Source organism: Aspergillus nidulans, chromosome VI (assembly GCF_000011425.1).
Source record: "Aspergillus nidulans FGSC A4 chromosome VI".
Lineage (NCBI taxonomy): Eukaryota > Fungi > Ascomycota > Eurotiomycetes > Eurotiales > Aspergillaceae > Aspergillus > Aspergillus nidulans.
The window spans coordinates 2,113,353-2,128,496 of record NC_066262.1 but is presented as its reverse complement, the minus strand read 5'-3'; the positions used below and the strand labels follow the sequence as shown (position 1 = coordinate 2,128,496).

Here is a 15,144-nt window from a genome sequence, read left to right as displayed (position 1 = left end):
ACAAAGAGAAAACACGAAAGGAGACTTTCCACTGTCGTGGAAGGTAGGACCAGCAAACGGTCGTGGAGAGAAAAGAAGGTGGATTACAAGGTGAACAGGAAACAAATCATGATCAATGAGCATGGATGGGCATCATGCGTACGTCTGTCTGGCTTGAGAACTTGGGACAGGTGAGGCTTGGCCATAACATATGTACTGTAAGTGCGATATCTTAAGGAAAGTGAAGAATCAAGCAAAACAGCAAAGGGGAATATGGCTATACAAAAGAGCACATGGATAAGAGTTCAGTAGGTATAGAATTCGAAACCAAGATGCAGACAGTTGAGAGCTGCGAAGGGTCTAAGGGTAGGCGATAGTGTGCTTTTATTTTAGGGCCGGTTTGCAGCTTGCATGTTTCCGGTCAATTCAGCTACTCTAGCCTTGATTCGGGCGGCGCGAGTTTCGAAGCCTTGAAGAACGGATGTCAGTACTGTATTTGAAGGGTTGGGGCACGGGCAAGACACTCACTTTCTTCCTCGCTGGTGTTGCCATCCTCATCAGCGGTACTTGGACGGCCTCCAGTCTGGACAATCCTTTCCGCCGCATTCTTGCGAATCTGGGCCCAACGGTCCTGAGAAGCATTGTTGATCCGCGGTGGAGATACGGGCGAACTGGGGGTGGGCTCATCCTCAGGCTTCTCCGCAGGGAATGCCTCCTCGACGGGTGAGTCTTCAGGAACAAACGCAGGTTGCTCTAATAAGGGTCCCTGGTCAAACCGGGAGAATTCCTGATCGGCCGCTACCTGTTCATTGGTATCTACCCGGGAGAGGGCATCGTATTCAGCCTCACGCCGAATCTTGGGTTTATCACTCATGTTTTCTGGAGTTGGAGCTGGCGCTGGCTCCGGAACCTGGGCTGGGGCTGAGGCTGGGGCACTAGACTCTGGTTCTGGGGTCGCAGTAGCTTTTGGCTCATGCACCTCAGTGATTTGCTTAACAGACTTCGCTGGAGCTGTTGCTGCAACAGGCTTTTTCCTCAGAACAGTGGTACCATTGCGAGCAGGTGGCTGTTCCTGAGATGCCCTAGCCTTACTCTCTAGTGCAGCCCGGGCAGCAGCGACAGCAGAACCTTCTACAGGCTTCATGGGTTGCTTAATATCCGTCTCTTTCTTCTTGGTCGTTCCAAACATGTTTTTAAAACCAGCTTTCTTTAGTTTGTGCGGCAATTCGGGCTCGACAGATTCCTTGGTTTCTGGGGTCGGAGAATCTACGGTCGACTGTTTCGCAGGATTAGTGTTAACCTTCGCATCATCGGCGGGCTTCTCAGTTGCGTCTGGTACCGGTGCGGCTGAAGGGGGAGCAGAGGTCTTAGGAGAAGCAGGAGGCGGTTGTCGGGTGCTAGTTGTTATTGAGGGGGTAGGCTGTTCCTTCTGTTCATCGACCACAGCACCAGTCCCAGCACCAGTCCCAGCACGGCTATTATTGAGATAAGCGGCCCTGTAAGCGTTCTTGTCGTAGTTACTAGCCCATTTCATAGCCTGAGATGCCTCGTTCAGAATAGATGGCTGTAGAGTCATCACGGAATTGGTCTTTGTTGAGTACGAATCCTGCCCTGCGGTTGATTTTGTTCCGTTGGCGAGCCCTTGCTCTTCACGGTGCTTCCTTTGGAGTGCAGCTGCAGCTGCCTGAATACGGGCATGTTGGTCTGGAGCTATGCTAGCTTTGCTATTCGGCCCCTGATTGTTGGGTCGCTTGTAGGAGTCCTCTACAGAACTAATCTTCTTGGCCGAAGATTTGCGTCGCGAGAGCTTGCCCCTCCGGGTCGTAAACCCGAAAAACCGCTTCTTTTCGACAATGTACGCGCCGGGGTCGGGATCTGGCGCAGCACCCTTGACTTGTTCTTCTAGTACCAACCATTTTGTGTTTTTAATGACCGTCTCGAGCAAAGCGCATCGCCCGAAGACCGCTTTTCGTGCGGTGGGCTCTTCACCAGCCAAACTGCTGATCCAAACCCACCAAAAAGAGTCGTCCAAGTCGAGAGTGGTGATACTAGCCAACTCACCAGGGTCCATAGAGGGCTCGTCGTTGAGTCCCCGTTTGTGGGATTGGGAGCTTTGGCCCCGTATTGAGGCGATTGGCGGTAGGACCTTATCAGGAGGCAGAAGTAGGGGAGCAACTGGGGCTTTGAAAGAATTGTCATCCCCGAACCCGGATGACATGAAGTCGGCCCATGATGGTGTTGTAGGACGGCCGAGGTCACCGGTGCCAGAATGAGGTACGGACCTTAAGCTACCTCCAAACTCCTTTAGGGTGGGACTGGACAAGGCCTTGTCCTCTTCAAGGGTGGCTTCGATAGCGCCCCCGAAACCAAGATCCTCAAACCTCGACCATGACGCATCGTGGTCAGCCACAACCGGCTCGTCGACAGCAGACTGGTTAGTAGATGAGATACATTTTAGGACCCGTAGACACTCATCAGTTAAGGCCTTTCGGGGGTCTTCGTAACCTGCGAATTCTTGCAAATGCTTATCACTATCTCTGTACTCGAAATTCTTTGCCCGGCGTAGTAGGGCAAAGGGAGTGGGGGAGACTGTATCGACGATCATGACCACCTTGGTAGTCGAAACTTGAAGTAATGTCGGCGTTTCAGGTGGATATTCCGTGGCTTGGACGAGGGACTGCAGGGCGATGGGCAGCGTAGATATGCCGCTCATGCCGCGAGGAGTGTCGGGAGAAAGTGAACGTAGATAAGCGAAGAATAGGTGACTCGTTGCATCGGCAGCACTTTAGATAATCAGCAAATGACCGAAAACTAGTATAGGATACTAACGCACCTCGTCCAGTTCTTGTAGGCTGCTTCAAAGCCATTGCCGGTATCATTTTGTTCAAATGCCCACCATCCAGCGTATCGGGAAAGTTTCCGCCCTCCCAGACCGTTAGACTTCCCATGTGCCGCGATAGCTGTCAAAAGATCGAAAAAGTCGAAGATGATTTTGGTCCGAGCGTCTGAGTCCACGCTAATGGGTATAAAGGTGGAGAAGGCGTCGCGAGCAAACTGAGAGTCTGTGTGCAAATTAGCCCGTGCTACGGTACACTTGTGCTGCGCAACCCGAGGTTTTAGATTGTACCTTGTTCGCCAACCTTAAATAGCTCATACGCCTCCCAGGTAACAACACCTCCGGGGAGTCTACTCCAGCACCATTTCATAACACTGCATAGGACCTAGAAGATGTTCAAAAAGAGCACGCCAAGTCAGAACTGTGATACGCAAAATCCCCCGGAAAGCTGGAAGCTGTATCTCACCATCGGGTCGGTAAGGCGAAGTTCGTGTGCCAATTCATCCCCAGCGAAAGGAGAGCCTCTTTTCAAAGACTCGTTAAAATAATTCCGAATAAATGTACGGGCCGTGACTGTATCGGAGCTTGGACGGAATGGAAGTAGCATGAACGGGGTTTGCAGAGCTGTCAAGATAGAACGAGGAAATGATCAGCAAAATGAAGCAAGGAAGTAGGCCACGTTCTTGAGGGAGGAGGGGCATTTACATACCTCGTACTTTGAGCTCCTGAGTGCAACCTCTCAGCAGTTGTTGGACCTCTTCCGGTGCAATCTCGGTTCGCTGCCAGGCGTCGGTCCATGTCGGTTTCGCTGGGCCCGTGTCCTCTGCCGCAGGTGTATTTGAGCTCTTTTTCGCAGCATTGGAGTCCTTACTCCGAAAGAAGCGAGTGAACGAAGGCATTCTGGACTCTGAATTATTCTGGATTTCTGTCACTGAGGCGCGGCTAATAGCAACAGAGTGAATCTAGCCGATGATGCCCAACGGCGGAATGATTTGTATTTCGACCGGGTTGAGCAAGCCGGGATCACAGAGGGAGCTGCGCGGTAATGTCGGCGTGGTAAACGGGTGCACAGATCAGATTAGACATACAAAGAAGAACGCGGATTGAGATAGCAATGGAGATAATATGACCGGAGAGCTCAAGAGCGGTGGATCAGGAAAAATTGGAGAGGAAAGCAAAGGCCATCTGGGGTTGGCTAAGGATCGCCTGCAGCACAACACGTCGAACGTGCAGCAAGACGAAGAGCGAGCGGAGTTACGGTCGACTGCGGTAAGTGGAAAGAACCAAAGAAGGGTGAAAGCAAAAAAAGAGGAGAAAAGAAGACGAATGAAACAAAGGAAGGGGGGGAAGAGGCAGAGGCAAGATGGAAGAGATGGTGATGGGGATCTACTCAGTCGCTCGTTTCAGGGGTGAAATTTACTATGTCGCAAAATACAGCCTTCTAGCCGTGGTTCAGTTCCTGCCCATCCAGAAGCCAAATGATAATCATCCACGGATCAGTCATCAACCAATGTCAATGCAGCATGTAAACATTCAAGCTCCAAGCCTGTCTCTGGCGCCTGGTATGCTTCAATCAGCAGGCTTAAATATTATCCAGCTTGTCAGTGCTGCGCTGTCAAACAGGGGTCCCGCATTCTTCAGTCAATCGGCGACGCAACTCTTACAGCTCCGGGGCATAAATACACACATTACTGCCCGGCGTACTGTATATTGCGGTACGTAGTAAGAGGACAATTTTATTTTGCCACAAAAACAAAAAATACTCTCCTCGTTCAATTGTCTTTGGATAATGAACGAAAGACATCAGGAAATGATCAGGTGACTGGTCAGGGGCTGCGTCCAATCAAAAGAGCATAATGGGTCTAACTGTATTTCCATGAGCTAGCCTGATCAAGCAGTGACCCCCCACTATCCCGATATGGAAGCAACGATCTGGGCTTTATGGCCTTAGGCTTTTATATTTGGTGCCTTATGACAGCATGGTCCATGTTTTCTGGAAGTTGCATTGCACAGCCAACATGTTCTGCGTCTTACTGCTACCCGTGCTGTGGTTAGACAAGCGGTAGTAGACTCTCTGTCCAGGGTCTAGGGAAATGAATCGGGGTTCCTCAAATTAGTGTTCACCTTTAATCTTAGCCTGTGGAGCAATGATAAGTCCAGGTGCACTGCACTGCACAGCACAGAGCGCTCTGGCTTGGCACATCCTACCTCGGAGCCAGCATGGCATGTTCCTGTTCTCAATGAGCTTGAAAATATCATCGTGGTTATTGTGGGAGGCCAACCTGTATTCTGAGTCTAGGAGACTATTTGAGAAGGCTAGTAAGAGCATAAGATGCCGTACATTAGCAAAAGGCCCAGCACCGGTCTTGTCCGTCGACGTATTACCTCACCGAGAAGGTTGGTGTGACATAGGAGGGAAAAAATGCCAGTGAATATGTATATCATCCTGTGGTAGAACGTAGGGAAGTATACTGTGCATTTATATGTCGTTGTATTGGAGAGTCTGGACTGGGAAGTGTAAAAATAGCACGCGGCTAAAGGGCGTTAAGCGGCGGTTAAGGACAGCCGCCTCGACCTGGCAGGCTATCTTTAGAATCTTCTGCGTCTCGACCAAGAATCATCCGTTCTCTTCCATCCATCCAGTCCCTCCCCCCATCAGTTCCCATCCCATTATTGTTCCCTGTCGATCCTCGAAGTCTCGGTCTTTATCGTTCCCAAGGTTAGTACTCTCACGCGCCCCTCGTCGCCTTTGTTTTGCCCGAATTCTGTCTCCCCTTTGTCTCGTTCCCCTCATCCCGACCGTCTTCCGAACTGTCAATCTATCCATCTACCCTCCAGCCCCCCAATTAGCGCCGCTTCGATGTCCTCGCTCTTCATCCTCCCTTCCTGTCGGGCAGTTACACTTGCTTCATATATCGTTTCACCCTTGCCGGCTTCTGCTAACCCCGAAAGAAGTCGAACCTGACTTCATCGCGATCGGTAGACCCCGTGGCTCTGACAAATGCACAGGAGCTTTCTTGTCTCATCGCGCGCTCCAGTCGATCCATCTCACGATCTATCCTTTCGTTATCTTTTCCCAAACCCTACCACTGCTTGACTCGAAAGACGACTCGAATTTCACTTCTATCCGCTTCATCCATTATTTAGTCCCGAAAGCCTCGTCGTTGCGCGCTCCGCTCGCAAACACTCTCCCTCATGGGTCGAAGAAAGATCGAGATTAAAGCGATCAAAGATGATCGCAATCGCTCAGTGTTAGTATCGATATCCGGAGATTCCTGGCGACTTGATTGCATGACTGACTTTGCCGTTATCTAGAACTTTCCTGAAACGAAAGGGCGGTCTCTTCAAGAAGGCACATGAACTCGCAGTTTTATGCTCTGTGGATGTTGCAGTTATCATTTTCGGTCATAACAAAAAGCTCTATGAGTTCTCTTCTTGTGATATGCAGGATGCTCTCTACCGACATAAATTTGTTTGTCACTGCCTCCATGTTTTGCTTATAGACATGATCTAACCTGTACTCTGCCCAGCTCTGTCCTCCGCATGAACACAAAGGACCAGAAGACTTTAACGGCAAACGCGACGACGATGACGATGACGAAGAAGAGGCCACGCCTGCCCCCGATGAGTTTCATGCGCCCAGCCAGAACCCTCCTCAGATGATGGCTGTGCCTCATCCTGGCTTCCAACACGTGAATCACGCACCCTCTGCCTCTCCTCCGATCCACAACGGCATGCCCTTTGATCCGCGGCATGGTACACCACAGCCACAAGGAGCTTCTAGGCCGTCATCGAGGAATCACCTACGTCGCGTGAGCTCGAATCTTGGGGGTCCTCCCCATCATGGAACCCCGCCTCCGCCCCCGCCTTCAAACAACTTTTCCTACATGCCGAATCCCTCTGTCTACAATCCAAACGCACCTCATAACATGAGTCAGCAGCCGCCACGTCCTCCTCAATTTGCGCATTATGGGCACCATCCACAGGGGCCCCAGCATCAACCACCGCACCCTCAGCATCATCAAATGCCGCCACATTCTGTGCCTCCCCAGTCGATGACCCCTCAGCCGATGCCACTTCACCCCCATGCGCATCCACAACAGCATCACCCACAGCATCACCCACAGCATCACCCACAGCATCCCCCGCACGCTCTCGCACAACCACCCACTACTATGGCGATGTCACAGCCACCTCATCCATCCATACCTCATGTGGCTCAGCCGTATATGGCAGACCAACATCCGCATCCACAGCGCACAGCATCCCTCCCTGAGGCACAGTCAGACCAACTGCAAGCGAATTTGAAAACGGAAAGAGCACAATCTCCTCCTCTTATAAAACCCCTTTCGAATGCAAAATCGCGTAGTATCTTTACGCCGATTGACGACCATGGGTCTGTTTTGGCACGCAATTTTATTGTAGGGTTTGGGGACAATGCAAGCGTCAAGACCGAGTCAGTACAGAATGAAGCCGATGAGAAAAAGCCGCTGAAGAAACCCTCACCTCCGGTACGGGCCAAAACCGAAGCTCCTCCTTCCAACCCTCCATCAGAAATCAAACCCCCTGTGCGAACCAACAGTGGCACATTAGGGTCCAAGCGACCACAACTGAAAGTCCAGATACCGAGCGAGAATTCAGACCGGGGTAGCGCGACCGCGGAATCATCGTCCTCTGCGGGAAATAAGGCTGTAACTTCTGCAAAACTGGATGCGAGTCATCCGGGTGTAGTATTGCCGCCGCCTTCTCCATCGGCAGGTGCGATACACAGTGCAGGTGCTCAAGGGCCGCCGAATCCGTTTGCCAGGCCCCCGCCTCCGTCGACCACGGCCGCGGCGGCACAGAACACCACTGCTTACAACAACAATAACAACATCGAGACGCCGATCTCGGCCTTGCCAAGCAGGTTTGTCTCGGATGCGCTTCTTCCGTCACCATCCAGTTTCTTTCCCGCCGAGTGGGGATTTGGCAGGTCTGGTCCAGACAGCAATATACTCCCGAGTCCGCTAGTGTTTCCCACTCCCCAGGTGCAGAACGGTCCAGGCTTTGGGCGAGAAGAAGAGCAAGATAAGAAGCGCAAGAGCCCAGACGGCGGCCCCACGGGGGAAGGCGCTGCAAAGAAAGCAAAAACATGACATCCGCCCTATGTCCCTAAATTGTGCAATTTTAAGTCTGTGCTTTCTAGCGCGGTATTTGCTCTCTTCTCGCTCTCGTTGCATCTGGAGGCGTTTGGAAAATGATGGGGTTGGGGGTATGGTACTCTACTTCAGGACGTCTCCATCTAAATCGTCTACCTTGTTTTGGGTTTCCTCTCTCTTCTCTCGTTATTATTTCTCTAGTATAGTCTTCTTTCTCTATACCCCTTGTCTGGCGTGCTTGTTCTGCATCGTTCTCGGAGTACATACCTAGTGCGCAGACTCAAAAGACAACCTTTAATGAATTTTTACTCCAGAATGACCACCCAAGTATCCTTCAACCTGCGCGATATATCGTCTCATTATTCTCTCCTTTCCGTCTCTTGTTGTCCGTGTCTTGTTGTCCGTGTCTTTTCATTAGCTCCGTCCGGGTCTATGTATGATTCTTTTTTTTGGCTTTGCCTTTGAGTTTCAGTGAATGTTCCACTAGGTCATGTTGTTACCAACTCAATATGGTAAAGTCATATGGTACAGATTTATACATTGCCAGGTATTATTCAGTCTTCGTGGCTTGGTTCACTAGAACAGCGCTGAGGGTCAGGATAGTGCTGAGACAATTCAGTCTTGGTGCCGAAGTACCATGTATTAAGTGCCAATGAAGTCTATATCAGGAAGAGATGACTCGCTTTGTACTAGATGTATACACATGCATATAAATTAGGCCCGCACACATATATATAGAATAGAGCAGAGAGGAACCGGAGACCTCGGACTAGACCTTCTCCTTGCCCTCAGGCACCTCCTTATTATTATTATTACTAGCCCGTGCCTTAGCCTGCGCTTCCAGAATCTCCTTCCTGGCGCGTTCCTGCTCCGCTAAACCCGTTTTCGCAACCGTATGCGTCTTGCTCAGCACGACAGGCCTGACAAAAACACTAACGATCAACCCAACGCCCGCGATAGCTGTATAAAAGACCCAAATCCGAGAGAGGGCAAAAGTGAATGCAGAAAGGACGACGCGTTTTTGATCATCGGCCAAAGAGCGAATAAGGTCGTGGTTGTTTGCGGCGAAGGAATTCTGAAGAGATTGCGCCGTGTCTGGGCCCACCGCGGCTGCGATGGTGGAGGCTTTGTCGACGAGCATATTTTGGTAGATAACTGTGCCGATTACGATGGAGATTGCAGCCGAGACTTGACGCAGGAAGGAGAATGTTGCGGTTCCGGCAGCCATGTCGGAGGGGTGAATATTTGCCTGCAGAGCAACGAGGGGTGCTTGAAAGAGCGGGCCTGTGCCAATACCTGCGATGAGTTGATAGATGATTAGACGGGGCCAGGAGGCGTAGGGTTTAAGGTCGATGAGCAGGCCGTAGCCGAGGGTTAAAAAAACGAAGGCGGCGACAATGAGTTCACGGTAGCGGCCCGTCTTTTTGATGATAACACCTGTCATGGCGGAGAGGACGGACAGGGATAGGACCTGGGGGAGAACATAGACGCCGCTAAGAATGGGCGTGACGAGGAGAACAGATTGAAAGTAGAAGGGAAGGTAGTAAGCGCCGCCCATAAAAACCAGGGAGTGGATGAAGCAGATGAGCAGGACAAGGACATTATGCCAGTTGCTAAAGAGGCGGATGGGGATGACCGGATACCGGGCGATTTTCCATTCGTTGAGCATGGCAAGAGCATATGTCAACAGGCCGAAGATTATGAGGCAAAGAACTGTTGCAGAGCCCCAGGGGTAGTCGACGCCGCCGAATTGGAGGCCGAATAGGAACATGAGGGTGGCGCCGACAATTAAAAGCGTGCCCGACCAGTCGATGGTTTTGAGACCGGCAATAAGAGGCGTCTTTGGTGAGTCAACTTTGAGGAAAAAGAATAAGACGAGGAAAGAGAACCCGCCAATTGGCACTGGGGAGGTTAGTTCCAATTGCAGCTGCAGCGGACAGGATATAAAGCATACAGTTGAGATAGAAACACCAACGCCAGGTGACGCTCGTCGTAAAGGCGCCTCCAACAAGTGGGCCCAGAGCGCCTGCGATGGCCCAAGTAGATCCAAAAAGCGCATAGTACATCGGGCGTTCTCTGCCGACAGTCAGCAACATAAACCTGAATGAGCAGGGCAAATTTCTAACTCACCGAACACTGAAAAGGTCTGAAACAGAGATATTGGCCAATGTAATGATTCCACCGGCTCCAGCACCCTGGATTGCTCTACCAGCCAAGACCATGGGCAGGTTGATGGCCAGCGCACAGATCAAACTACCAATGAGAAATGCAAGATTGGCGAGAAGAAGAATAGGTTTCCTGCCCCAAATATCACTTATTTTACCCCAGAGCGGGACAAACGCTGCGTTTGTCAGAGAGAATGATGAAGCCATCCACGAATACCCGCTCTCAGATGCGTTGAAATCGACGGCCATCGTCGGTAGGGCTGTAGAGATAATAGTCTATACCATCGTTAGTCAACCGCCTCCCAGACGAAGTGAGTAAGGACCCGTACCATATCCAAAGCTGCAAGAAACAAGACGAGCTATTAACCCCGACTCGGTTAGCAAACATCCGAACAAAGGACTTCAAACCGGAACCAAAGAGTGCATACGCAAAGTGCCCCCATAACCGCCGCAATCTTCTTCTTCCCTAGCTTTTGCGCCTGAGACGGGACCCGATCCAGCGGGTTCCCAGTCTCCGTATCTGGTGCTGCAGCTGCATCGTCCTTTTGAGGAGAAGAGGTGATCTCTGATGACGAAGAACGAGGTGCGGCGTCGTCCAAACTCTCGTCGGCATGAGCTTTTTTCGGCGCCGTGAGGTCCTCTGTTGTGATGCCCATGTCGGCTGCATCTAGAGGCGGTTTCCCTTCTTCAGGTGGATTCTCATGTGCCGCCATTTCACCAGCACATAATAGTACGATCTTAGACGTCGGATGAGGAAAATATGGCTAAGGAGGCGAACAGGTTTGTCGGGTCTGGGGTAAAAGTTGGACTCGGCTCGCCGTTTAGCGGGTCTTGCCGAAGAGCCTAGATCAGTCACGCAAACAGGATATTAGCTTGAATCGCAAAGATCGAGTATACATCGCTCTCGGAGCTTATATATGTTATTGCAACCGCAGCTGTGAGTTTGAAGTCAAGCAACGCCCCCGAGCTCGGCCGTACAACAGAATCACGAAAAATCGTTGGAGGCGGCGATCTCCGACCCCCCGAACGGTTGCGCTAAGTAGAACCAGGCTGGACGGCCGCCTTATCCGAGGCCCAGACTATCTCGATCGAGATCAGAGTCAGGCGCATAACTTGCAGTAGTACTAGTAATGGATATACTATAGCAGGCTGTATTGAAGCCGTTGATACAATCGGATTTTATGCCTAGAAAAGCTCCGAGGTAAGACAAGACTCACGAGAAGAAAAAGAAAAGACGTTCGTGTACTGATCATTTCCTGTTTAGGAAAGTGTACTTTTCTGCTGGGCGTGTCGTCTTTACTAGTTCTATAACAGTTCTAAGAGATATAGCCAGGGTATAATTTTATGCTATTTGCAGCGATAAACATGAAGCAGGAATGTATCGTAACTCCAAAGGGAATTAGTCTTCGATCTTCGCAGCCAACCATTCTTTAATCTTGTAACTGAAGTATTTCTGTCAAAGAATGTCAGTCCCAACACTTCCATAACAATTCCACAGCCAGATTGACTGAAGTACTCACCCGTTAGAAACTCCTCAAAGCTGACCGTGATATACCCATCACGATCATCGTCGTACCGCTTAAACGATTCCGTCATACGCCGAAGACTAATGCACGCCTGAACAAAAAGATCGAAACTCATGCCAGAGGCTCGAGGCTTGCCAACTTGCCGCCCCTTGTTCTCAAATGTGGTGAAAAGGACCGTCACGAACGGCTGGCTGAGACTATACCCGAACGTAACCAGCGCCTTCTCAAACTCCCGCAGACTGATGCGTCCACTACGGTCTTCGTCGAATCTGTCGAACAAGTCCCTCCATGCCGCCAAATATCGCCATAATGCCACAAACTCATCGAATGAGATCGAGCCGCTTCTGTTCCGGTCGAACATGTTGATCATCATCTTCACTGTCTTCGGGTGGAATGAGGTATAGTCGCCGTTCACGAGAGCAGATCCTAGCTCCTGCTCAGTAAGTGCCCCGGAATTCGATGCGTTCGCGGCGCGGAATAGGGGAAAGAGCTGATCGTCGTTGGGAAGGCCTAGCGGCTGCGGGCTCGGGGGCGGACGTGACGAGGGCGGAGGACGGTTGCGCACTGGTTGTGACGGTGGTGGTCCATGGCCGTAGTTTTGAGGCGGAGGGGATGGATGAAGGAGCGCGCTTGGGCGTTGTTGGTTATGTGGTACGTTGGGAAGAGGTCGGTCTAAGGCTGCTCGCGGCGGCCCAGGATGACGTTGATGGAGGTTTGCAGAGACAGGATGCGGGCCGCCGGGCGATGACCCTTGCGGTCTATGTTGAGTCTGGTTCCCAGGCTTCGCCTGCATCGCACCGATCATCTGCGCGACCTAGAGATCCATCGTCAGCGATGGCACTTTAGCAGACTGGGTCGCCATTGCATATATTGCCGCGTACCTGTTCGGGCTCGGCGTGTCTGATCAAGATGGCTATATCAGTATATCATGATCTTCAGCTTCTCAGATAGAATCGGACTTACGCCGGAAGCGCATCCGGGTTGTAAGCCTTGTTGTACGCCATCGTTGCGATGACTGACGTAGTGCGGCCGCAGAGACAAGAGGGGTCGGGTTCAGGTCAGGGACAAGTGAATTGAAGCAGGAGCCCTTTCAGCCGGGGAGAAGAAGCATAGTCTTTAAGGAGAGAGGGTGAAAAGACTAATAAAATTTTTGGCCTGAAGCGAAATAATAAGGAGTCGGGCTCACTCCATTCTTCTTTCTGAGGCTGTTATCATGAGCGGGCGGAGACGTGGGTCAGAGGGCCGGGCATTAACCAACTGCCAAGACACTCTACCCACAGCCCAAACAGTGGCTTTGTAGATAGTTACGATATATATGGTTAGATCTGAGCCTTGCTGTTATTCCAACTTCACTCGTTGTGGATATATGGAATCTATGCGTTCGTAATCTGCTGGATTCCTGACTCGATAAAGCCCACTGTTGGGTGAATGCGCGTAACCATCTACTTAACTTGGCGCAATGACGATCCATATTCCGAAATTTCTCCATCTTCTCGAGGATTTGTGAGACTACGGAGTATAAGACGCGTATAAATAGCATCCATCCATAGGCTATGGATCAGATAGACGGCACTTATTGGAGATAGCGGTTGGACCATGGATGTCACTCGTCAGCCTAAGTAAGCTTACTCTTCAAAAGGCCCACAGTACCGAGAATGGCAGGCAGGTATATATACTAGTTTGCACTAACGCCGGTGTTGGAGTCTAATACAACAGCGAGATTTGACTGTTCTTTGAGAACCGCCATGATCTCTTTCCAAGCTTTTGCTTGGAACTGCTTCCCTTCCGCTCCCGTGGTCAGTGCTGTTGATTCACTTTACCAAGTTAGCCTACTAATCTAGAAAAGAGGGCAGCAAACTTACTCTAGATATCCATCACTTCGCCAACGCCTTCCATGCGACTCTAACCCCTGGTATGTCGCACTGACCAGCGACCGGCTCCCTTGTTCTGCTGTACGAGCAAAAAGCTTATACATTATCCAAACGACCAATCGGTGGTGCAACCCAGTGTACTGCCGGCCAAGCGACGACACGCAGAGCCCTGGACTGACGGTATTGACAACAACCGGGACTGTCCCATTTTCATTGTGCAGTTGCGCGGCTACTGACTTGAGAACATACTCCAGAAGAAGCTTCGAAACACCGTACTGCTTTGGCCCGCTGAACCGTCGCGCATCATTCAGATGCTCCAGCAACGGCCCATCCGTCCGGAGACTCTTTGCTTGAACACGAACGAACTGCTGGCTCGAGACGACAGTCAAATGGGTTGGCGATGAGTCGGTCGAGCAACTTCGCAGTTTCGGAAGCAGCAGAAGCGCTAGCAAAGAGGTAGAGAGCGTATTGACCTGCAATGTCTCCTCCCATCCTTCCGTAGACGTAGTGAACTCTCGATTCCAGATGCCGGCATTCAGGAGCGCAACATCGAGCTGTTTTAAACTCTCAACACGGGCGGCAAAATCTTTCACGCTCTGGAAACTGCTCATTTCCAGCTCCCATACCTGTACGACGCCCAGTCTGTTTGTCCGTTGCTCAAGCTCCGTCTTGGTTGCTTCACCTCGTTGTAGGTTTCGGCTGCCGATGATTAATGACTCGACCCCTAGATTCAGCATCTTAATGGCGGCTTCAAATCCGAGCCCAGCTGTCGCACCGGTTAAGACCACTGTCTTTCCCGCAAATGAGATGCTGGGCTCTGTAGGGGGGATGAATTGCGTTCTGAGCAGTCTTATCAGGCCTGCCATTGCGGGTAAAAGCGTCTGGAGTCGAGATGGCTATGTTTACCAAGTCGCCGAAGAGGACTATTGCTGTTATGCGGAGTAGACCGGTCGTTATCACAGAAACTATGAACCTTGCCGCGACCCGTGGAGAATAATTTAGACGAAGCCTGGCATTTGCGGACCCGCCTTGCAGACCCGCCTCGCAGACCTGTGGGTGTACCCCTGGGACACGGCCCAAAAGAGCTTATATATACGGATACGGCAGGTATCCGGTATCCAACCGCATTCGCAAAGTAAAGTGGAATTGAGTATCGAGTATACCTAGGTTGTTCTTCAGCTAGTGATATCCCAGCTCAATCTTGGTAAGTTTATGAGAAGACCATGAAGCTCGATCTTGAAGCTGTTAGGAGAAGGTACTAGGCGAAGTTAAAACCGCGGCTTGCCTCAGCCTTAAGGCAACGATGATAACGAAACTCCCGGCATCCTTGGTATCTTCACTGGCCAAGGTGCTCAATGGGCTTTGATGGGTTTCTCTCTCCTACAGCAGAATCATGTCTTCCGTGCAGCTATCGAGCGATGCCAGGCTGCATTGGCCACACTGCATGTTAGTTAGTTAACTAACGTTAGTAGTTAACATAAAGCTGGATCACTGCAAACAGGACAAACACTGATGTGATTTGTGTAGCACCTTTCACCACCAGCAAGTACGCTTAACGATAGAGCTGGATAACCTGATCTTGTCTGCATTGTAAGTCCAGCCGGATTTAATCTTACCCTCAGGCTACTT

The 15,144-nt window shown here is 50.9% G+C and overlaps 5 protein-coding genes across 5 annotated transcripts, besides 1 other annotated feature; 1 reads left to right on the top strand and 4 right to left on the bottom strand.

Moving 5' to 3' along the window:
• Nucleotides 1-15,144: part of a sequence feature (contig 1.51 915..1114266(-1)) that runs on past both edges of the window.
• ANIA_02983 (protein msb1) lies at nt 369-3,714 on the bottom strand (the record flags this gene model as incomplete). Its single annotated transcript, XM_655495.1, has 6 exons — nt 369-448; nt 508-2,762; nt 2,813-3,041; nt 3,107-3,200; nt 3,282-3,439; nt 3,525-3,714. The coding sequence occupies 6 exons, from the start codon at nt 3,712-3,714 to the stop codon at nt 369-371; spliced, it is 3,006 nt and encodes a 1,001-aa protein (XP_660587.1).
• Nucleotides 5,484-7,950, top strand: rlmA (SRF-type transcription factor RlmA; the record flags this gene model as incomplete). The annotated part of the gene is made up of 4 exons (XM_655496.2): nt 5,484-5,534; nt 5,799-6,066; nt 6,131-6,287; nt 6,346-7,950. Exons 2-4 carry the CDS (start codon nt 6,011-6,013, stop codon nt 7,948-7,950), a joined length of 1,818 nt encoding a protein of 605 aa, XP_660588.1. The 5' UTR covers nt 5,484-5,534; nt 5,799-6,010.
• On the bottom strand, nt 8,593-10,831 carry ANIA_02985 (MDR family MFS transporter; the record flags this gene model as incomplete). The annotated part of the gene is made up of 5 exons (XM_050612570.1): nt 8,593-9,855; nt 9,908-10,029; nt 10,084-10,394; nt 10,448-10,477; nt 10,547-10,831. 5 exons carry the CDS (start codon nt 10,829-10,831, stop codon nt 8,723-8,725), a joined length of 1,881 nt encoding a protein of 626 aa, XP_050468479.1. The 3' UTR covers nt 8,593-8,722.
• ANIA_02986 (uncharacterized protein) lies at nt 11,549-12,672 on the bottom strand (the record flags this gene model as incomplete). The annotated part of the gene is made up of 4 exons (XM_050612569.1): nt 12,608-12,672; nt 12,526-12,544; nt 11,639-12,458; nt 11,549-11,571 (listed from the first exon to the last, which is right to left on the bottom strand). Exons 1-4 carry the CDS (start codon nt 12,646-12,648, stop codon nt 11,549-11,551), a joined length of 903 nt encoding a protein of 300 aa, XP_050468478.1. The 5' UTR covers nt 12,649-12,672.
• Nucleotides 13,320-14,381, bottom strand: ANIA_02987 (putative short-chain dehydrogenase/reductase family protein; the record flags this gene model as incomplete). Its single annotated transcript, XM_655499.1, has 2 exons — nt 13,320-13,458; nt 13,507-14,381. 2 exons carry the CDS (start codon nt 14,379-14,381, stop codon nt 13,320-13,322), a joined length of 1,014 nt encoding a protein of 337 aa, XP_660591.1.